The sequence below is a fragment of the Ischnura elegans genome, chromosome 2 (genome assembly GCF_921293095.1).
Source record: "Ischnura elegans chromosome 2, ioIscEleg1.1, whole genome shotgun sequence".
Classification (NCBI taxonomy): Eukaryota; Metazoa; Arthropoda; class Insecta; order Odonata; family Coenagrionidae; genus Ischnura; species Ischnura elegans.
The window spans coordinates 115,153,092-115,178,273 of record NC_060247.1 but is presented as its reverse complement, the minus strand read 5'-3'; the positions used below and the strand labels follow the sequence as shown (position 1 = coordinate 115,178,273).

At 42.6% G+C, this 25,182-nt stretch overlaps 1 protein-coding gene across 10 annotated transcripts in view; it reads right to left on the bottom strand.

Annotated features, from left to right (window-relative positions):
* Window positions 1–25,182, bottom strand: part of LOC124154448 (glycogen synthase kinase-3 beta) — a 114,693-nt gene that overhangs the window by 38,784 nt on the left and 50,727 nt on the right. For 5 of the 10 annotated variants that reach the window (XM_046528175.1, XM_046528176.1, XM_046528178.1 and 2 more), the window contains exon 1: window positions 18,254–19,124. The exons of 4 other annotated variants lie outside the window; for them this stretch is intronic. In XM_046528175.1, the coding sequence (XP_046384131.1) occupies window positions 18,254–18,410 (157 nt within the window). In that variant the 5' untranslated portion in view covers window positions 18,411–19,124. Of the gene's footprint in view, window positions 1–18,253; window positions 19,125–25,182 lie in introns of those variants that run through there. One more of the 10 variants, XM_046528183.1, reaches the window with a different exon arrangement.

The window sequence follows — 25,182 nt, the reverse complement described above, 5'->3', positions numbered from 1 at the left end:
ATTGGCAACGCCTAATTAAAACAGTATTTTACGCATAGAATTTATGAGCACCTTAATATTTATCAACATATAAGCCATGGAATACGATAGTTTTTATCGTTTAATAAATATAAAAATGAAATTAATTTCATATTAATAAAATTTTGCTAAACTATAAGTACAGATATCAACGAATGAAGCCACCACCAAACGGTAGCCAGTGGTCTATGGTCCTAGCCCCAATCCGTACCAAAAATATTGCGAGGATAACATTAATAGGATATGGAAAATAGTTTAAATAGTATCCAAAAACAACTTCAATTCGTGATAGCATGAAATTAATTTGACATAAAAACGCCAGTAAGCTAAGGTAACTTCACATCAAATAAGATGCTGGTTCTACCAGATCCCGAATAAAATTGAGGTTATTTCTACCCTAAATACAGAAAGGTCAGACACACTCGCCACTATCACAGATTGCAATCAGCTTTTATAACCCTCACTGTCATAGATTTACAGCGTGGTGGATGAAAAAATAACAGTTTTAAATCTGAGACATGGTCACATTTCACCAGCTTCCAAATTGATGTAGTAGCACAGAGAGAGATTATCTAATTCGCATTAAACATCCTTGAAGTACCTAATGAATTAAAAACGGTACAATAAAAACCACAAAGTCAGTTGTTTTTGCCACCCAAAATTAGTAAGCCCATAAATAACGATATTAACTTTTCATCGCCATTAAAGGATGTCATATTGTGAATCAAGTATTAAATGCGGTAAGAGCCGACTGCACTTGATGGAGATTCAATGAAAGTTTATTACAGGGAAGTACACGGTTGTGTTGTGTATCAAATCCACAGATTTTGCCTCAATTAAGGCACACGAAGAATCATCAATTGCGAGACGAACACCAAAGCAACAGCAAAGGTGAGACAGCAGTAGTCTTTGCATGAGGACAAAATGCATTGATACAATGTTTTACGCATTACATAGTGGACAAACATACGGTTGTACACGGAATATAATAGCTAGCGAATGAAAAATAGGCAAGCCAGGCCCACACGAAATCAAGAAATCAGAAAAAACTGACGAGGATGCTAATGAATATAATGTGTAAATGTAAGTACCCACAAATTCGTTACCGGGGTAGAGCTCTTGATTGAACAGGCCAAGGCCGAAGACAGCGGCGCGGCGTGGGGAAAAAGGGTCATAGGGTACAAGTATCACCGCGTTACAAAAAATCCTGAGTAGAATGAAATTACGAAGAATTTACGAAGCATGGAAGACAGACGAAGCAGAAATGAGATGAGACCATGTAGCGATATAGGAACTAGGGAAATCATGCAGAAGGAAAAAATCACTATAAATTTAGATAGTTAACCTCGCGGAGAGAACACGAATATGTGGTATATAAAGCAGACTGCAATGACCTGGACGAAATGGAATTCCCACGACGTGCAATAAGGCTATAAGTCTCCAGGAAGTTAACATGGAAGGAACAAGGACAATAAGAAACATTCAGGGACGGTGAGAAAGGAAAATCTAAACGAAACGTGTGGAATAGAAGGAATTGAAGACAAAACAGGATAACATTAAGTCACAAAATAATAAAGTCACAAAATAGTCGTAGAGCGTAAAAAATAAGGAATAGGATAACAAAAAGACGATTGAGAACCAATGAAGATAAATTATTTTCTAGCCATACATGAAAATTTCTGGGCGAATATCTTTCCGTAACAAAAACATTAAGGAGAACGAAAAAACTACCAAAATTAGGAGTTTCCGTTGATGAACCAAGCATTAGCACACCAAATAATTTCGCTCAACATTCATAGTGGTAGTAATAAACAAGTATCACCGTAGTTCAAAGCTCTAAACGAATGATAGAGGGTACAAACAAGAAATATATTTTAGATATTGCGGAAAATCCCTGGGATTAAAATATATTTATTACATTCCGACGTACAGAGCTGGTAAACATCGGTTCCGACGACCTTTCCTTCTTAACACAGATGCGAAGATGGTTTTTCAAAATTTGCAGCATGCAAGCATGAATCTCGCAAAAGGTCAATGTAGAGAAATTCTGAATAAAAAGGAAAATAAACCGCGCAAATATCCAATCCATTAATCCCCATAAAATTGCCTAGGCTGGGATATTATTCCTAACCTGCAACAGTGGAAGATAAATAAATATGGCCTTAAGAAGATGGTGATCATTACGATTTAAAAAAATATTCATCCTGATGTATTACAAATCCTCTTGAGTGATCATCTTCACCAGTCACCTAATAATGTAAAAAAAAGTCAGCGGTCGAAATTTTTAAAGGTTCAAGGTATTGCAATAGAAACTCACTTAAATTTTAACGATAAAATAACGCAATGATTGTAAAATGAATTCCCTCTAATTTATTCTGGCGAACTAATTTTTAAAAATGAAAACGAAACGTCAATTTTACAATGCTGAACCTATGCAAAATTTTAGAAAAAAGGTAAAAATTAAGCATGTTAGGTTCTTTAATTGATATATACGCTAACATCCTAAAATAAATAAAAATTTTACGCAAACGTGTTACGGAAATTTTTCATGGAAGGCTAAATTCTAACCTTGAACAACACTCTCATCAAGCCACCAAACACTGTAATGGGTGGTTCACTGACGTCAATGATACCAGATAGAAGTTTAAATCAATTTAAGCAAAGACGATAAGATATGGCTAAACATTCGGATTCCAGAGAAAGAAAGTTTCGAAAGAAATAAACAGCATCCCATTAAGATTTGAGGATCAACATATGGATACCAAAAAATTTCCAATTCATAAGGAGCAAAGACCCCGAACAAAATATATGGAACAAGTAAAGAGAGATGTGAAAGAGAAGAAATACTTAGGAGTGAAAAGATTCGCTGATAGGAGAACTGAGTGGAGAGCTGCGTCAAACCAATCCTAGGATTGTTGACCAGTGATGATGATGATGATGAAGGAGCAAATTGAGGAAATAAACTAAATTGTCGGGAATCCTTAGATTTTTAAGAAGTATTTTAGATTTCCTTTCCCTTGGGCTACAACCTTGTCGCGGTGGAAAGGCTTGCGCGCTCCTATGACCCCTAGAGCTGCACTGGCGGGATTAATTCTAAATTATTCCCGGTAGGGCCACCCATGCCAGATAGGTCGAAGGGTAGGAGCCAGACGAAAGGTAGTCCGCGTGATGGTGTCACGTAAAAAACACTGTTGGAATGGAAGTGGGAAACCCTACCAACTATCTCTTCCCTGAACACATGGAGTACAACCAAATGAGCCTCGGAATCTCATCGCCCGGGACCCGTCCGCAAAGGGCGGGTGTCGGGCACGGCAACGAGGTCGGCAAGGTCCTCGGGGTCGCCAACATGCGAAATCCTTGCAGAGACTTATCATCATCAACATCAGTGGCAGCAGCAATGAAGAAAGAAGAAAAGAAGACCAAGAAGATGGAGAAGAAGAAGTCTGCTATAAATGTGGGGACGTGGAATGTGAGGACTATGATGAGGGCGGGAAAGTTAGAAAATATCAAAAGGGAAATGGATAAAGGGAGGATAGATATCTTAGGATTATGCGAGGTGAGGTGGAGGGATGGGGGGGACTATTGGAGTGATGGGTATAGGGTTATATATAGTGGAGGGGAAGAAAGCCAGCGAGGGGTAGCTTTAGTATTAAACGGGAAGATGGGTAAGCGTGTGGTAGGTATAGACCAGGTAAGCGATAGGATTCTGGTGGTAGAGATTGAGGCGCGGCCCACCAACCTTGTGGTGGTCCAGGTTTACATGCCCACTAGCAATCATAGGGAGGAAGAAGTAGACGAGGTGTATGAACAGCTCGAGGAAATAATTAGAGACACACCGGGTAAGAAAAATCTGGTAGTGATGGGGGACTGGAACGCCTCAGTCGGGGAAGGGAGGGATGGAAACGAAATAGGAGATTTTGGTCTAGGAATACGGAACGACAGGGGAGAGAAAGCAGCAGAATTTTGTAGGAGAAACAAATTATTCATCACAAACACGTGGTTCAATCATCATAAAGGGCGAAGGTACACGTGGAAAAGTCCAGGGGATGCGGGGAGATATCAAATAGACTACATTATGGTAAGACAGAGGTTTAGGAACAGTGTGAAAAACTCGCGCAGCTTCCCTGCAGCGGATGCGGATTCGGACCACAATCTAGTGCTCATGAAATGCAACGTAAGATTCAAAAGACTTATGAAAGTTAGGAAGGCGAAGAAATGGAACGTAGAAGCCCTGAAGGGGAGTATGAGGAGAGAATATCAGGAACTAGTGGACATTAGTATACGGGAGATTGAAGGTACTAAGACTGTTGAGGAAAGATGGGATAATATAAAAACGGGAATAGTCAAAGCGGCGGAGAAGTCAATTGGTTACGTTGACAGTAGAAGGATAAAGAAGCCGTGGATAACGGAGGCAATGGTAAATGAAATGGAGGAGAGGAGGAAGTGGAAGAACGTTGACACAGAACAGGGCAAAAGAATGTATAGGGAATTGAATAATCGATTACGACGTGAAACTAAGAGGGCAAGGGAGGCTTGGTGGAAAAGACAGTGCGAGGAAATGGAAAAGTTCCAGAAGGATGGAGAAGAAGGCGCGTTGTACGCCAAAGTTAAGTCGCTATCGGGCGGCAAAAGAGGACAAGCCATGTCTAAAATTAAGGCTAAAGATGGGAGGATGCTAACCGAGCGAGAAGAGGTACAGGGTAGGTGGAAGGAATACGTGGAGGACCTGTATGACGGAACGAGCAGACCAGAGAGATTGACTCTAGAGGAGGAAAGTGAAGTGGAGGAGGATAATCTTGGGCCGGAGATATTAGATTCAGAAATAGAGAGAGCACTCCGTGATATGAAGGCTAGGAAAGCAGTAGGCGTGGACAACATCCCGTGTGAGCTTCTGAAGAATCTAGGGAAGGAAGGTAAGAAAAGGTTTTTCGAACTAGTGCGCAAGATCTACGAGGAGGGATGTTGGCCGGAGGATTTCGTGAAGACGGTTTTAATTCCGCTTCCGAAAAAGAAGAAAGCTGTGGAATGCGGAGATTATAGGACTATCAGCCTAATATCCCATGCGGCTAAAGTAGTGCTGAGGATATTGAACAGACGAATGGAGGCGAGGGCAAACGAGTATTTGGGCGAAGATCAGTTTGGTTTCAGAAAAGGGAAGTCAACTCGTGATGCAATAGCAATAATGAGGGCCCTCGTGGAGAGGAACCTAGAATATGAGCAGGACGTATATGTGTGTTTCGTGGATTTTGAAAAAGCGTTTGATAGGGTGAACTGGGTAAAGTTAATGGATATTCTCAAGAGAATAGGTGTAGACTGGAGGGATAGACGACTGATTTGTAATCTGTATATGGCCCAGACTGCGCAAGTGAGGATAGCGGACGGAGAATCTGGGTGGGCAAGCATTGGCCGAGGTGTGAGGCAAGGCTGTCCTCTATCGCCGCTGCTCTTTAACGTGTATGCTGAAGAGATGGTAAGGGAAGCGTGGGATGAGTTAGAAGCTGGGATAAAAGTGGGAGGAATGATGTTCAAATCAGTGAGATTCGCGGATGACCAGGCGTTGATCAGTCAGTCAGCAAGGGGGCTTAAGGCCCTAGTGGATGCGTTATACGAACGTTGCGAGGAGTTTGGGATGAGGATTAATCAGAAGAAAACTAAGGTAATGCGGTTTTGTAAAGCATCACGAGCGAGGAATGTGAGACTCAAGATAAAGGTGGGTGGTGAAAAACTTGAGCAGGTTGAGCAATTCAACTATTTGGGCAGTACGTTAGAGGAAAACGGATACAGTAGTAAGGACATCAGGAAGAGAATAGCATTAGCGAAGGAGGCGTTCATGAGCAGGAAGGAGCTTCTGAGAGGATCGTTGTGTAAGAGTTTAAAGAAAAGGTTAGTGAGGAGTTTGGTTTGGAGTGTTGCTCTCTACGGTGCGGAAACGTGGACTCTGAGGAAAGAAGACGAGAGAAGATTGGAGGCGTTCGAGATGTGGGTATGGAGAAGAATGGAGAGGGTGAAATGGACGGAGAGGAAAAGGAACGACGAAGTGCTGGATATGGTTGGCGAGGAGAGAAAGCTTTTAGATGAGATACGCAGGAGACAGAAGGTTTGGATGGAGTTAGTGCTTAGCGGTGAGGGGATGTTGAAAATGGTGATGGAGGGTAGAATGTTGGGGAAACGAGGGAGGGGAAGGAAAAGAATAGGATTTTTAGATAGATTGAAAGAGAGTAGGCCTTACAGTGAATTAAAGAAGGCAGTGCTGGAAGGAAAGGGAGGCTCCCAGATCACTTCTTTAGTACTCCATGGAAACCTACCTTAATCGGTAGAATACTATAATAATAATTTTAGATTTTCCCGTTTTTCTGTGACATTCTGATGGTTTAATAGAGACAAGCGTCGGGTAACAGAGAATCAATTTAGGACTGTCTACAGTGGACATAACACAGATGATCAACTCGGCCCTATCCAAGAATGAACCTCCTCCCCCAACATTTTCGCGGTGACGAGAGGGGGAGGGGGAGGTCCTTCCAACTTCCCCTCCTCCTCCCAAGGAGAGGAGGGGAGTAAGGTTCCCCTCCCCTTTCGCTCGTTCGATACCGCTGCGGCAACAGAGAGGGGGTGGAGACCCCCTTCAATCTTCAGCGGGAAGCCCAAGCTGACGATTCCACAAGACATCCCACACCTCCACCCCCAAAATATGACACCCAGACACTCAAAAAGGTGCGAATGTCTAACGGAAAATATCGGGTGTTCTGAGCAAAAATGAAGCCGAGAATTCCAAAACAGCATCAGTCTATTCTGTGAAGTTTAGTAAAACAAATACTAATTATTTGCGTCTTAAAAGTTACAAAGTTTAGAACCCTTCCCATGAACAGATATTTCACTACATGCTATATCTATACAACGAAAAAATCAAGTCAATAGCTATGACAATCGCTATACTAATCAGCAATCAGAGCTCTTATATCTTCAAATACTATTCAACATAGCGCAGGCTAAGTTGTTAAGTGACACAGCTAAGGAGTTTCAGAACCAGCCAAACGACTACAAGAGGGCTCATGAAAAGCCACCTCACGAGCTCCTCGACAATACTAAACGGCGACATCGGACATGGTAACACCGTGAAATTTAACATGTAGTGAAAGTAGTCTTCCTCGCTTGGAATTAAAGGCCAGGGTTACTAATTATTTTAAGCAAGAAACTTTAACTTTCAGTTCACTTAAATGTCATAAATCAACAACAATAGTTTACCGTATTCGACAAAATGCACATTTCCGTATTGTGCGTAGCAATGGATGTGTAATACTTAAACTCCAGATTCCATTACGATCCCACACGAACTTCAGAAAATAGTCCTTTACCTACTACAAAATATACGAGAATACAAATGTAACTTTAATCGTCCATGAGGTCCATAATTATCACATGGAGGAACGTTAAATGTCATCATTGCGCGGGATCACTCCCTGAAGTCTCCATTTTTTATGGTGACGAACTGCGAAATAGCCATCTTATTAGTCCTTCTCCCAACCTGAGATTATTCTTCACGGGATTGCCCATTTTATTAAGACTTTTTTTCCAACAACGCGCAGCCAACCACAGCGGATGAACAGCTCAAAACTATAAATGTAATGGTAAAGAAAAACTAACTTCGAGTTTCAGGCAATGGCGACTCATTTTAATAGTCCACAAAGGCGAATACTCTTCATCCATCGAAGACTCTAACGACAACACTAAAATTGCAGATGTTTGGCGTGTAAAAAAAATAAAACCCGCTTCCACTAGATTCCCATACCCTCTAACGCCGAGTGAAAATACACACCTTTGTCTCCAACATATTTGCTAGTGCGCCTGAGGTAATGGAATGGGAAGAGAATAGATAGATGTTACTACTATCTAGATCATACAGTTTAATGATATTGGACGTATATTCTTCTTCTCCATAACATTCATCTAAAGATTAGAGATGTCATCGAAACTCCAATTTAGTCGCTAATTCATAAGTTATATAATCATTATCCGTCAATTGTTATCCGTCATGAGCACGCATACACAAGTTCAGTCTCGTAAAACAGTAGTTTTTCGATATGCTCCTTCCGTGAGTTAAATGCTTGAAATTTTCGCGCTCAAATCTTCCCACAGAAAATAAACCTCCCCTTATACATTGCAGAAACCTCTATAGACCATGTAAACAAACAATCAATCAGTGCCAAACTTTCTCCATCAAAATATGAAAAACTGAAGAGATCAAGCCAGAAATAACTAATTCAAACCTTCAAATCTTGCATTCGTGACGCAGCACATAATTAAGACTCACCCTCCACCCTAAAGTAGCAGAATATTATTCCTGAGGCAATATCTGACGAAAATGGACCATGCATTTAGTGATTATTCTCGTCCGACCAGGTGAAACGCTTCCTAATGAATGATCAGTTGAAGGAAAGAGAGCAATTTTCGTGGAGAAATGCAGATGACGAATGCTTACTACACACTATCCGAAAATATACAGCTGATTAACTGAGACAGCAGATGTCGAAAGTACTCGTCAAGTATATTTCTGTGCTTATAACTGCTATATTTTCATTACCTGATCCTCCAAGTGCGTTTGTACCTGATGATGGCGAAGGCGATTCGCTGAAACGCGTCGTACGATAAAAAAAAACTGTGGACATACACAAAGTTTTTCATTTATCACTCCAAGTGGATACTACTATTTCGAGATGGAAGCGAAGGAAGGTTGATGAAAAAAAAAATGAGCACATGGGTTCATGGAAAAACATGGGATGGGATGTGCTATTTTCCTTAAAAAATAGCAGCATTTTAAAGAAAAATAAACCTCTCACAATGAAGATATCGACTATTATTTTTAAGCCTGCTAAACTGTTTTTCGATGTACTAATGCATAAAATTTGGTCTCAGTTGGTATTTTTCTGGCCACGCATAGATAAGATTTTTCATTAAACCTTTTTCTTAAAAAAAATTATAAATCACGCCATTTTTTCGTAATCTAGAGCAAACCAACGGGCAGAGGCAAATTTTATGATGAAGCTTATGGTATTTGCATGAAACATATGAGCAATGAAAAGGCTGATTCAAGATAAGAAGTATACATAATATTCATGAAAATTTTAAATTTGATCTTTTTACTGTGCATCACCTACTGACGCATATAAAAAATAAACTTTCCGTTCTTTGTTTATCTAAAAATGTCCGTTTAAAAATCCGCATTTTTGCATAGGCTCTCATGGTGATACTTGCATAAGATCAAGATAAATGAGGAAATAATAGAAAATACGTCGTTACTTAAAAAACTGGGAAAATGCTCGTTATTTCTAAATAATTACGATGAAATCAAAACTCAGGCTCATCAACTCACCACTTTCAGAATTATATCCATACGAATACTGCAGCTGAAGTCAAATCATGTTAGTAGCATGAAAATGACGCTGCAGTCGGATCATATTGATGGAGAAAAACTATGACTTAAAATTAAAAGGATTTAATTATCAACATCCCACGTATCCTAATTATGTTTTTTAACTTTGATGGATGTTTCCGACGACGGTAAAACTTTTTAAAATTAAAAATGCGATAAGAATATCTTTAGAATCGGGCAGTCGCGATTCCACCTCCCCGGCTCGACCGGTCTTTATGACGACGGATTACTTGCTAAAACTAATCCTATAGTATTGAAATATTCAGGGCGTGTTAATGAGGTCGTGTTCAACACTTGTCTCTTTCTCAATCATAAAAAAATGATTAGAAGAAATATTTCAATGGTAAAATAATCAAATTTTAGGTACAGGAAAATGTTAACAACGATACGCCTCACACTTTCTGAAAATATCAGGACAATTTCGTAGGTAATAAGCAAGTGATCAGTCACCAAAAAAGACCGGTCGAGCAAGAGGCATGCGTGGTCTGGATGAATAAGCGTAAATTCCCCCGGATCAGTAAAATAAAAAAAAATAGCGAGGCATTATATCACGAGAGGAGGCACGGACGGAGGCGTCGACATGGGCCCGTCAACGTCGTCGCCGCAAATCGATCGCACGCCCATCGCAGCTATTTCTCTCGCCTGCGTACCTGCACACTATCACATAGGAGGACCAACCCAAAACGAATTTATTTCAACCAATGTCGCTCCAAGGACGCCAAAAAAGCTCCCACGCACACGAAACGGCCACACTCGGCGTGGGCATATTAAAGATAGGAGAAATAAAACGAAACGACCCTCGGAACGCAGTGGTGTATCACGGCCACCCGGCCATAAGAGCTATTTCCAGCGACGCACGCACGTGCTTCCGACGGAGAGGCGTGAGCAATGAATGGGAGGAGGCGACGGAGTGAGCGGGAATCGGTGCGACAAAAGAGGCGCGCGCTCCGAAGAACGACTCAGGGGACATATTCTATATCTTCCAAACGATCGCAACGGGAGCTTTACTATCAGTTACGACTGAATTATCATGTTTTTCCAACGCTTCCGAGGGACAGCCACAGCGATCGCTCCAATGATGGCAGAGAAAAATGACCGTTTCACGCGATAGTTTTCCGCGATGGCACGAGGGATGGAAGTCCTATCCCTTTTTCCATCCCTCGACACGTCCCTTTTTCCGTCACTGACGCTCCTTCGCTGACGCCGTCCTTCAGCCCATCAGAACCCACGCCCACTAATAGCGTTAGTAACGCCACAATTGGCTTTTAATTGAATGAAATTTGTATCCACAGAAAAATCGATGGGAAAAGGGACGGTGGGAATGACCATGTGGTTCAAAAAATGATGGGTCAAGCGATCACTATTTACGTTCCAGAAAACCTATCGCTCGAGTTATCTTTCTAAAGCACAGGAAAAATGATTGTGTTATTCAGGCTTTAGGAAGACAAACCTACGGCGTACGAGTTACGGCTCCCTTCCGCATTCCACGGGAAAGGTTCACTGCCATCTATTGCCTCGAGCAATGACTGACTTGATGAACAATTCATTTTACAATATAACAACTCTATGTATGCGGGGATTTTCACTCGAAAATACAGAATAATCCCCAGGACGGCCACTAAGCTCCTACCACGTGCCTCGAACGATGCGATGATTCGTACACCTAGCCATGGTTGTACCCAGCGAGGGGTCAGAGGGGGCAGAGGGCCCCCCCTCCCCCCGCCCTAGAAGCAAAAATCGCAATGTTTTTAAGGAAAATAACATTTTTTTCAAGCAAATAATTTTCAAACTAATAAAGAGCTGTTACATTTTCCTTAAAATGTTGATTTCATTCACCTTTTCATTGCTTAAATCTTACCTACAACTTGAACAACTATGGCTTGCCCCTCCTCCCTCCTAGTTTTGATCCTGGGTACGCCCTTCCACCTAACAACAATTTTCATCTTTTAGCTGTCCCCCTGGAATTTTCCCCTGACTATTATCTTATTTCCTTGTCTTTTCCATGAGATCCAGTCCCGATTTTCATTTCCCTGACTACTTTGACCGGGATGAACGCTGATCATCGTGGTCGTCAACAGAACGAGAGAGAGTCCTCATCATAGCGACGGAGCAGAGGAATAATTTCGTTATTATTCTGGTAGGAACAGTGGGGTGGAGAGCACACATTTGCAAAACACACTGCCAAGGATTCCTCCCTTTCCAGCCCCCCAATTACGCCCAATCCCCACTCCACATACTCACACGAACGACCGAAAACGAAAGAGGGAGCAGGGCACGTGACTCACGCAACAAATCGATGAGAGCACAACAACACCCCCATGAAAAACACCCCTTGAATAGGGCACGCAGCCAGAAATATGCTTCGGATGGTGCTTAGGGGATATTCGGGATGCGTATAATTATATTTTGCAGTCAATTTGCACGCATTGGAAAACCATAAATTTCATCAAATCAGCAACATATTCCGTTGCATACCGCTGAGAGTAAATTTCCTTGGCATGGCTGGCAAAACCCTGGCATTTTGAAATTTAACTACAAAAAAAAAATAAAGAGTCAGAAGAAAGATGACCTAGGGCTAGTCCTCCTCAGCGGAAGAGGGGAAAAGCATTACGGGAAATATAACTGGGGAAAATACTTCGGGGGAGGGGACCTGAAGTTCAAAAAGCCTGATTACTTGACCGCAACGAATGGCGCGCCGCCCGAGAGAAATTGAGGTAAGGGGTTTTGGAAAACTAGATTTTTTTGCGATTACAAACAAAGCTGTGAAACCATCTCAAAATAAGACCCAAAAAATTTAAGATCACTAGGCCAACCCTTACATCTCGCTCCATGACCTTTTATGGGAAATGGGGTTAAACATCTAAAAATTCATATTTTTATAGTCCTTCAACTAGATTTTTACCAATTATATGTCCTTTTAAATCATGTCTATTTTGTCAAATACGGAACCGCCTAGCCACAAATTGAATGTTTGGAGCGCATGGGGACGGGCTGTAGCTCGCTCGCCGCGAACGGAGCAAAATTTAAGTTCTAGTCGTCTTTCACCAAGAATCTAACGAATAAGTGATAATATATATTTCAGGAGAATAAAAGTTTATATTTAGGATTCATTCAACGCAAAATCGCAAATCGAGAACCCATGGTTTATCAAGGCGCCACATACGTCAATAAATAAGTTTCGCAACTTCAGATACAAATCTTTATTCCTAACCCTCACGAAATATCTGTCATTAATTTAATTCTGCAGGATCATAAAAATAATTAGCCATGATAAAATATATTGAACACGTTTATATCTGTTAACCAATAACTGAAAAATGCCTATAATTAAATTTTTCGGTTGGAAAACAGGATTACCGCAAGGCCCTGCCTTCTCCACAGCAAAATACAAGGGCCTCCTCAGCAAAATACAAGGTGTTTCTGATCTCAACTCGGAGAGAAGACGCGAGTTGTACAAAGGGGATTCATAGGGATGGATTGAGCGGTGGGAAGCAGCCACTACTTGGATCGCGGAGGATCGCTTGGAGCGGGCAAGCATTCAACTGCCACTTCTAATCACAAACCGCTATTCGGACAGAATGTATTCTTCGCTTCCAACAGATAGTTAAGACGACGCTTCACTCCCACTCGACCGATGCAAGGGGCTTTCGAGGAGTCGCCTTCTCCCCTACCCCCGTAATTTCGCAGAAATTTTGAAAAAATTGTAACCTTTAAGGTAGTTCTTAAACAAAAGTTTTTTGTCATCAAGTTAACAAACAATAAAAATAATTGATGAAAATCTAAAAGGCACTTGCCTACGCATATCAGACCTCAAGACGCATTATCGCTGAGGCGTATTGCATTTCCTCAAGGTGCAAAGGCAGTAATCCCCCAAGACAACGACCATAATCCGCCTTTGCCCTCTTCGCTACGTACAACTCGTCTAAAATTTACGCTATAATCTTGAAATGTTCGCGGTATTTAGACCCTTTCCAACCTCTACCGGTATTTTTCAAATGAAAATTTTACCTAGGTATTTCCTCCTATGAAAATTTCTGTACCGGATATAGGGATATATGCTGACGAGGGTCTGCTCTATATACCCTAAAAATATTTATATGATAAGTTGTAACGAACATGCTATTAGACACGATGAAAGGCGACATAAAACCGGATGAGCGAGATTGATGCGCCTTCAAATGAATTCGTGACATTGAGCCAAAGAATCAGATTCTGAAGATCTGTTGAAGATATATCTGAAGGCCATTCGCAAAATAAGGATTTGCCTCGAGAGAGAACAACCGCGAGAGAGGCATGGGAAAGATTGAAGTCCCAAGAGGTAGACAAAGAGACAATTACTTGGGGAAGGTTGCGGATGGCGTGGGGAACCACGGGCTAGTAGATACGTACTGGCATGAGATTTGGCGTGATGGAGGGTTTCGGTGACGCAATCCCGGGATTTTAACGGTATGAGCGCTCCGCACAGGCAACACCTCAATCACTCGGTGACTCAACCAGATTCAAATGAAGGTTGGTTTCGGATGGGTACTCCGGACTTGACCGCAGGCATGTGAATCTCAGGGTAGGGATGCAAATCCTGGGCTACTTCGTACTTCGATGATTTGTCATTTAGGGGGTGTTCTAAATGTTCTCCCGGGACTTGAATCCGGGATCCTTCGTTCAGGATTCCCACCATCGACGGTTATGTGCGGAGAGCGCGCGGCAAAGTTATTTGGGACCTCAGTAGAGGCTAAGTCCAAACTGCAACCTTTGCAATATCGTGCAGATGTGACCGTGTGCATACGCCCGAGTAAAAAGAATCGTCACTGGAGGATGATACAAAGAGCAATCACAAGTGCAAGGAATTTTTAATAGAAGTAGATGAAGCCATGAATCTAGATACCCAGTAATTACGGCAAAAGATTCAGGCTTCAATCGGTGGAAGTTGTACATATTTAAATAAATAAAAGATAGTAGCACTTTTCCACAAAATTAAAATTTCCACACAATTTTGAGGAAAAGTGCTACAATCTTTTATTTATTTAAATACCCAGTAATCGACATTTGAAGTGGAAACGGCATGGAATCGCGTGTACAAAATACTTAGCAACCCAATACTGATTTTGAAATGTGCCAGGCCCAGTTGTATTCATTGTCGAAAAGTTCTTTCTTTAAGCCTACCTCTAATACAGAGGAGGTTGTCTTGGCCTCGAACGACCCTGTTAGTCTCAGGCGGCGCCCTCATAGTCACTGAGGCTGCGTATAGCACGTCGGAGATACATAAGTCAATCCGTGCGCACGATTGAATTTCCGAAAGAGAGAGGGGCGATCATACGTTAAAAACACCACTGAACTCGAAACAATGGTATGACGATCGCCGAGAACCGCGCACGGGACCAGCTGAAGGCAGACCGGGAACTTCCAACATGACCGAATACCACGCAATTCAGAAATGAGCAGGATTTGAATGTAAGGATAGCCCTTTTTTGAAGTAGCAAACTGTCCTTAGCACCGCATCATTTTATTATTAAAATTATAGTCCAATCCGAACAATGGAGAACATTGAAGTATATTATCAATTCAGGCTGATTTCCAATGCATATAAATGGATCGCAGTGTTTGCGGTCCTTCCCAAGATGGGCATATGAATAATTACTTGACTTCACTTAGGGAGGAGGAGAAAGATCTGTCTGTCTGCGGAGGAGAGCTATCGTCCACCCAACCGAATGGGACGAATTTATCTGATCCACGAGAAGAACGCGATTCTAACATTGACAAGCGAAACAATGCAGCCCACACAATCACGTCGTTCCGTCACCGTTCTAAATGACTGACACCTGTGACGTCACTTCCGTGAATGCAGACAATGGCCTAGTAACGTTGCTCAATCCATCAACACTTTCGGTCACCCGGCTGCAAAACCCGAGAAGACATTATAACTTACATTCGTCGTGGAAACATATTATCATCGGTGGGATGAATAAATGATAGGGTAACTAAGAAGTAATGACAAACGTAAGCATTTACTAGAGGTGAATTCAAATGCGAGGAAAATTACCGAGTAGTCTCTCTCTATAAAGATGAATTTTCACCAAGTGAAATAGTTTCCCATTGATCTTCACCTAACATCATCCAAGAATGGTTACCCGTGTCGAAAACATGCAGATAGAGACCAATGACCATAAGTATTCGTACCGCATGCATGCGGCAAGCGACTCGTCTAACGACTGACGGAGCCGCCGCGGCCGTCGAGGGGGAATTACTGAATATACTGAGCGAGTTGGAGGCGGCAGCGGCGCCCTTCGATGCGGGCACCGGAAGTGGCGAGGGTAGGAGGGTGAGGGGGCCGCGTGGGAGGCAAATATTCTCGGAAGAGACGGGGGGCGCTCCCTGCAAGGGAAGGGGCGAGGCACCAGTCAGCTGACTGGAGACCCGAGAAGCACCCGGCGCGGTGTTTTTAACACGTTCTCCGCGATGTAACTCACCCGTGGCTCACACCTGACTTCCTCCCTGCGCAACGGCAAAGTTACTTTTATCTCCTATTTTGAGGCTGACGCCATTTTTGAGATGTTAAGAGGCATACGAGTTAGCTTACCTTCATCTGAATCTACATACTACCCCGGACGCCGCCTAAAAGGCGTGTGGCAGGGTTGTTGGTAACCAGTGTGGTGCAACCTCAAGTCAAGAATGATCACGACGAAGTTAAGGTCACGCCGCCCAGGACAGTACTAGTTTAATGCAAAGGCATATCGTGACCCACCGGTTGGTCGCACACTCCCCAGGCTGGCTGGCGCCAATCGAAATGGTCAACCACCCGCAACTTAATCCACCGCTAATGATCAGAACAAACCCGTCGGCGTGCCATTTCGTATGGACCTCATTCGCTTATGCTACTTCACAGATGAGTTTGAAAGCTAAAGTAGACTGTAGTAGTAGACTGTCGCCACCAGGGTGGCACTCCCTTGGGTGATTATGCACGACAGAGTAGCTCTTGTTATTACTTAGGTATTATCTAACGTCTCCAATTGCCCTTCGCAATTCTAACATTTTCTCCGGAAATACGGAAGTATGCCCCCAAACTTCGACACTACCAAAACCCGAAGAAAATTACGTCAAATCGCGTCATCATCACCAACTGCATTGCTTAAGAGGACGCGTCTCTCCCGCCTGGTGTTCGTAGAATAGCATCCGTTTAAGCAAAAAAAATCATGACACTTTTGAGACCCGGTATGTTTGGAAGCGTACTGTTAAGGAGGGACCGCCCGACACATAAATGATTGGGCGATGTATTTTTTTTCGAACCAGAAGCTGCTATAAGAAGAACGAGTCGATATTATTTACTACCATTAGCCCTTGCGACGGACTAATACGCATTCAACGAGCTCGGTTGATTTTATTGGCGACACGATCGTGCAGTTTCAACCATCCGCTAAACTTAGCCCATTCATTCATTAGCGCTCCATTCTCACTCTAGCCACGCAGCTCGCTGTCCCACAATGAAAACTATCAGATTGCAAACACAAAAAAATATAAATAAAAATATATAAAAATAATCAAATGATAAAAAAACACTTGCTTTTCTGAGATTAAGAGAGAGACTACATTTCGTTCGTGAGCCGTCTTCATTATCCTCGATACCACTTGGCGTGCCAAAGTGAGGAGTCGAGCAAACATCGCCCCAGCATAAATAAACACGCCTTGAGGCGAGGGATTGCATAGGCGAAGAGAAGACCTAGACCAAGGCCGCTTGGTTGGGGGAGTCGTAAAGTGGAATCCTAGGAGAACATACGCCACCACGGGTAAGCATGCTCTTATGAACTGGAGGCAGTCCCCTCGACTGGACTCCCTCGCATATGGCAAACGAAAACTTGCAGAGCTTGCGATCCTCCAATTTCCACTCATAACCCAACGCATTCTAAAAGTGACCCATTCACGTAGTAATGGTAATTACAACCCACATACACATTTCACTTGGAAAAGCAGTGACGAATCAAATTCAATCGAAAGAAATTCACAAAGGATGGATGAAGTCTACAAGGGACAGCAGTCGGGTGACAATTTTGGAAACCGAAGTTTTGACGAATATCCTAGTTTACAACAATCAGAGCCTCGAAACTGTTTGACCGAGCTGGTTATCGAAACTTCGGCTTCCCCAGCCAGCAATCATATCCCTTCATGACTCAACCCATTTGTACCCAACGGAAAACGCCGCAAATGCGAAAATGCAGAGAAAAACAAGGAAATCCTTTCGAATCCCCGGATATATATAGAGACCGCAGTGGTGGCGGAAACGACGAAGGCTGACGGAAGGACTTCCTTCCTTCGCACGAACTAGAGGGTGAGGGACAGCCGCCCAAGCAGAACATAATAGACACAGCATTAAACTAAAACAACAAGCATTACTAATTGGAGATGAGCAAATATATAACGCGAAGTGGAAACTTCAAAAGCCTTCGCAATAAAGATATAGCTAGTGGTACCAATAATAATTGGTAGACTACGAAACTGGTCAGTTATCCAAGAACGCATGTGTGATGGACAGAGAGGCAAACTCGAATGCACGCAATGGATTTTTTTTGCATATGACTGGAGTGTCCTGTCTGACACCGCCTCGCTCAGTTGTATACACACAATCAACAGAGATCATCCAACCGCCAACACCTTTAGCAAGGGATAGCCCGGTCGGGAGGCCGGGCACGGTAGGGCACCTAATACCTAATCAGGGCAGTGGCTAACTTGAGCGAACAAGGCACGCGGTCGACCGGAATTTTCGCCCTCTCGCGTGTTAGCACCATGCCGATGGCAGCGTCCGGTCGGAAACACACTCACTCAGCGACAGCCTCAGCTTCCTGAAGAACATCTTGAGCCTAGTGTATCCGTCGTGGGAGGCGTCGTATTGGCGTCGGGACGGCGAGCCCCGCGCCGACAGCGTGTCGCGCTCGTCGGGGCGTTGCGGCAGCGTCCACGGCCCCTCGGACGGAGCCATAGCCCACGGCAATCATGCGCTCGCTCCCTTGCGCCCGCTCGCCACACCACGCCGACACACACTGGCCGTCAGCCGCCCCTCCGACGCGAATACACGCACGCAGCCAGGGAGGGAATGCGAGGGGACGTTGTCCCATCAATCACACACAGACAGTGGCGCGCGCGCAGTCAATGAAAGGCGTAAACACTGGATGCTAGTCGGAAGAAGAGGGCGATGAATGCGATTCCAATGCAGATATTCTCCTGGCTTTCACGCGATTTCTTCCATTTGTTAAACAAGCCTTCCTCGACGGGCAAGGAGAGAAGAAAACTCGCCAAAGAGATGAACTAGAGATTATGGAGGGCCTGCCGTTGAATTCCATCTCCTAAGTAAAACGTAAATACCCCCGACAGAGGTTTCCAGCGGCACATAGGCGGCGAAGAGATCGTCATGGTAAGGGGTTTCGTCCTTAAGCTGCTGCGTCGAGTGTCTCGTAGATTCGTGGGTCCCGAGGGAGAGCCACGCGAGTAGGGCCCTGCTCCTTCGAACCTCGGCGGAGATCATCTATCGATCGTGAGTCCAGAGGAGGGAGGGCGGGGTTGCAATGCGGACAGACGCGAATCTCGCCCCCGCCACAAAAACCAACGCCAAACCATCGGCCGCCTTCCTCTTTCTCTTCAACCGTAGCACAACGAACACGGGATTCGTTTGCGAGGGCCTCCGCCGCTAACGGCTCGCCGCCACTCACTGCACGCAGCGAGGAAGATGACGGAAGGGGGAGCGGATAATATGGGGGGGTGGGCGAATTCCCCCACCCCATTCTCAAAAATTCCCCCCCCCCACATTCATCCGCACCACGTGACCTCGTCCTGCCGGAGGAAACCCTCCCCCTTGCGTCCCCCTCCCAGAGGGCGACGCCTCCAGGTGCTTCCACTGAACACATAAAGCGCAGCCGAAATTAGGAACAAATAGTGATAAACCGTCATTAGAGTGCAATTTGCGTGAGGCCACAGGAGTTCAAAGAAGAAAAAAATATCATCGCAGAAGCTGGGAAAATCGACGAAAGACTAGATAGCTACGGTTCATGACGATTCTGAGTAAGCGTGTAATTCTTTTTAATCAGCGGAACGCTGTCGTTATTTTCTTCAGTTTTCTTCAGCGTTAATTTATTTATTTATTTTCTTAACCCCGAAAACAGCACTGATTGGCCTTTACATCGGTGGGATAGAACATAACGACGATAGACGATAACTGACATCCATGCCCTGGGCAGGGGTAATCTACCCAGGCGGGACTCGAACCCGCGACCTTCAGCTTGGCTGGCGAGGACTAACCCGCCGCCACCGAGGCCGGCGAAAGTTAAATCAATATTTGATTAAAAGCACGGGTAGAGAGCATCTGGGGATGAAACATAGCTTGTGAAAAGAAATCAAGAAATTAAAAGATCAACCCTAATAAATTTTAAGACAATATGCGGCAGTCTTCCTGTTCTATGTAGTGGTACTTGTGATCTACAAAAATGAATAAAAGGCGTTCAGTCAGTGTAAATAATTTTAAAAACTTACAAGTCGCGGAGCTACTTTCTCCTAAATTATTTTTCGCCATGTAAAAAAAAACACCGATCTTAAAAAAACTGCGCGTAATTTGAGATGAAAGGGACGGATAAAGTACACAATGTTGTATGTAAAAGTACAAAGTACAAGCTGTTTCTATAATGAAGATGGTCCGATAATTTGACTGTTATCCTGTATCAAACGAAAGAATTTTATTTCTCTTCGGTATTTTATTCATACGTTTGTCTTTCGCGCCCAATGCCGCATCAAGAAGATACCAACGATCGCAGCAAACGCGCCATTTTTAGCAATAGCGATCAAGGAGTGGTTTTTAAACAACAAGCGTAGTGTATTAAGGATTAAATGAACCGCAAATGAAGGAAAGGTATTCCTAAGAAAAAACTTAATCGATTGAACCATCAAGCCAGTGGCGTAGCCTGACCCGGTCCGGACACCCCCCCCCCCCCCGAAATATAAAAGCACAATTATTTTCCTTCATAAAAGAAAACACAAAATTGAAAAATCAGAAATTTACTGAATGTTTCTTTAACAAAGGAAGTTTTTTCGATTACGAAAAGTGATAAAATTAGTTTAAAACACATAAATTAGTACCCTGTATTTCAAAAATCCCCCCCCCCCTAATTTTAGACCCCACCCCGAACGAAATTCCTGGCTACGCCACTGCATTTTAAGTAGTATATTTTAATAAATAATAAAAAATTCAAACAAATCAGAGCATGTAAGTTGGATGTTTACGGGAATAACATTTGGGAATTTTGTAAGCAAGTGACATGTCGATGAGTTGCCACCTAAGCTGGACTCTAAGTTTGGAATATATCAGCCCGCATGGATTAAAAATGGATATTTCATTATCGGACAAACGGGAAAAAAATTATGTACTAGAGTAGATCCGCAAAAAAAATCCAAATGGACAGCTGTGAACAGTTTCCTTCGCCCCATCTCAACAAATGAGGACGTCCCGCTCTACTGGTCTATTGTTGCTGATGCTTATTTACGACTCGCGCTATATCATCTAGAAATTTTCAGGGTAGATAGAAAAGACCCTCCCCAACGCTTGCATCGCACAAATGAGGCTTTCACATTAGCACAGTGAAATTCTGTACTTGAGATACAAGCTAGTGTAGACAAGAATGTGATGCATTAAACCCTGAAGATTTCATCACGGTAGCGTAATTTTTAAAAAATTATCAAGGTCTATTTGTTTGCACATTTTTTCGTCGTGTCGTTTTCAGCGCTGCAGATCATCAGACCGAGGAGAGTCAAACAAGCTCTTTGTGCTTACGCAGAACAACAACGGAAGTAAAACGGATTCAAGCATATAAAAATATACACATGCATACACGAGGAAGAATACAAGCGTTCCAAAGGATTCGCTCGATTGAAAACGTCTTAATTACTGCGGTATGCGAACCACGAAATCATTAACACACTAACCTCCAGAGGAGGAGCGAAAAACCTGGGACTGGGTGAGCCGCTCTGTACTTCCTATAATGGAGCTCGCTCAATCGTGTCGATCGTGATTGAGGGTAAATTATGCCTCACTATAGGAGTCATAGAGGATGCCAATTGATGTCGATGGATCCTCCGACAGGAAGTTCATACAAATCGAAAACTCAGCTATTGACATTGAATTTGATGATAATTTGTATAATCCAAAGGTTTTTATCCAAAACTGTCCACGGTACCAACGACTGGGCGTCATAGTCATGGTTCACAAATTTTAGGTCTAGGATGCTCAGTCGCCGAAATCGCGGTCGCGTTGAATGTAAGCCTGTGTAGTTATAATCAAATTCACTATGAAATTTTCCCACCAGGAGGCAGCTGAAGGAGTTCCTTTCATTGGTAATTGATGTTTCCGTGAAAACGGAGTCACTGCCACTAAAATACCAATAAGCAATCATAGCATATTCCAGCCATAACAACGCCATATTCTATCCGAAGTGATCATTCGTCAACAGCGACGAAAACCTTCAATTTCGCCCTGCCCAAGAGGAAGAAATACTCCAATAATCTTTCTACACACAATTCCAATACCAGCACGAAATTCATTAATGCACTGATCAAAGGCTGACTCTTTCATTAAGAAAAGGATTATCATAGGAAAAGTCGGTCTACATAAAAAATGGAGATTATCACGAGGACCTCTGAATAAAGATTTGAGGAGACGTAATGCCAAGTGTTGCGTATAGAGTATGGCACTGTTTGGTACAGAGACTTGGAGTCGCATTCCAGAACGTTACTCAAATCTTAATTCTGACTCAAACTCGGTTGTCAAGTTGGTATTACGAGACCTCACTCGAGTCCCAATTCAAAGTGAGTCGTCAGGTTCCAAGATGTCCGTCACCATCACTTCACGTTTTTTTAAATAAAATATAGGCATTATTTTGTCAATTTTACCTAAGTAAATCTATTAGCTGAAAAAAAGTTGAGTTTATGTAAGTTTCTGAAATAAGTGCTCTAACTCGAGCTCAAATTGAGTCTGAGATCTAAACTATCGAAACAGAGTGAAGACTCAATATTGAATATGAGTCAGGTTCTACAATACGGCCCCTGGACATTGTCATTGGAAGAAAAAGAACGAAATGTATCGGGTATGGTCTGGGAAGGGACCATTCAATGAATGAAAGGATAGAAATGAAATAGCGAAAGCGAAAGATGTGGAGGAAAAAGAAGATACCAAATGCTTGACATTTTTCTGAAGAGAACGGCGATGGAGAGAGAAAAGATTTCCACGTCGTAAGTAGCCGAGCTGCCGTCCTAAGAAGGAACTAGCCAGATGATGAAATTATTATTTTCTGACACTAAAGGAAAATCCTAGTTATTTCCAGAGTAAGCGGCTACATATTTTCCAAGCCGATTTTTATACGTTACATTCTTGTTTATTACACTTTTTTACAATGTATACGCGTAATTTTGAGTTATTTGTAAAAAAAACCGCTTGAAAAAGTATTTTTTTTCAAAAAAATGTTTCAATCGTGAATAACTAAACAGTATTGATTTACGAAAAAAGTTTCGACTACAAATTTTAATTAACATTTGGTCATATATCGATTTCCGCAGTCATTGCTAGAAAAAAAATTCCCCCAACCCCTGAGAAGGGGTTCATAACATCCCCAGGGTGGAGGCGTTAATCGGCGCTTTGTCACATATATTTGACAGATTCTCTAACTACGAACGACATTTCAAGTTAATTGGTTCAGTTTCCAAGAATTTGTATGTGGAAAGCTTCCATTACTGGACCACTGACTTGTCCAGGGGCACTTATCCTCCAACATTCTCTTGAAATGTTTTGGACTGTGATCAAGGACTCATATCCAAATTTTTCTCACTTTCAGAAAAAATTAACAACTACCACAGCCAGCGCTCTAAAGTTTAAATTTCATTTTTCAAAAATATTTTCCGGCTTTAGGCAACAGACGTCTACGGTGACAAAGCCATACTAAATAAGGCCGTTACGTTAAAAACCAACGATGACTATAAATTTCAGAAATATGCAAACGAAATTTATCGACTATTTCATAAAATTTATTTTCGACCGGTGCGTGGAAATTGAAAATTAAATACCATTAGAGGCAACCAACTTACCACCAAAGCACTCCGCAACAAATTTATGACCACGAGCTTGATAATGAACGCTTCTAATGCATAAGATACAAATTATGGACAAATGTTCGATCGAGGGATGTTCCGTCGGGTTCGAGCATAGCGTAGCTCATTGTGCGTCTCGTGGAGCTGTACTGCCACTTCAGAGAGAGAGAGAGAGAAAGAGACCTCGCAGCAGCAGAAGCGTACTGGCGACCGTTCCGTCGGGGTGTGGTTGGGCGTGGGGCGGGCGGTGATGGGGGCGGCGATGGATATTTCGGTCGGGGGCGGCATTTCCACGCATCTCGCCACCACGTACGCTCAGCCACAGTACGCGATGCCCCATCTGGTGAACTAGCTCCGCGTATACCGCAATAAAACACTAGAAACTAGAACATGTGCTCGGGGAAATCAAAATTTTTCTGGTTATCAACAACATTCAACAATCCAAAGATTGGTTTACTCAGCTCTCCACTCCGCTCACCCGCAAGCTAACCTTTTCACAGTTGCGTATTAATTTCTCTTTCGCATTACTAACAACCAATGTAAATCATTCTGGGCCATCCTTTGCTTGTCTTCCCACCCATTTATCATACTCAGGCCGATTTTCTGGTAAACTCGGGAAACGTCGATTATGAAGATTAACCACTAAGAGAACGAAGGGCTTGAGAATTTCAGATTTATATTAAAAGTACGAATTGAGGAATGCATTCAGAACATATAGGTACTTACGAGAAGAGCCAGCTATAGTAACCTATGGATAGATCGCGACTGCTCTAGGGATCCCATTATCAAGTTTATGGCAGACCTCAATTCTGGTGCGAGCATCTACGCCAATAGGGATCTTTAAGCGAAATGTAATCTCATTTCGCTGAGAGCAACTAAATAGGCGTACATGAGACTGATTTTAAGAAAATATTTTGGAGTAGACTGAATTAACGAAATGGGTCACTTTCAAACACACTCCGTAAATTTGATGGAGAAATAATCTAATGTAATTAATTGTTGACTTATTCATTGGATAACATTAATTTTAATTCCATTTCATTAATTAAATAACGCATTAGTGTTAGACGCTATTAAAAGATATTACAAAAAGTAAAATTAAACGAAACATACTCAAGCCTTGTCACCACCAATTACGAGAAAACCCATGATGAGAGCACATAATATCAAGTGGATATAGGTGGCAGTGTTTTGACAATGCATACGAAAGAAACTATAAAAACAAATGAAAAAATAACAATTCAATAAAACGGAACTTATAGGATTTGGTGGACGTCTGATAGCTAACTTTCCCTTCACCGAGAGAAAGGAATAAAATTTGAGCACAATATAGGATGCCCTCCCTGTTAGATGCAAGCAAGCTAGGGGGTTCCATAAGCGGCAAACAGTATACGAAGTCATTCGTTCTCAAAAAGAGACTCGGTACAAGCCATTTTCAACAAAATGTTAAAATATACTCCAATAACTTACCTTCATAGACTACCGCTAAAAAATATTGGACTTTCTTCGTTACTTTCCGGGAAATCGCTTTTTTTTAATCCATATATTTTAATGATGGCGTTCGTCTACTCGAAGAAAAAACGTAGACTACTGCTATAATATGAATACGGATTAGTAAAATGATGCATGGC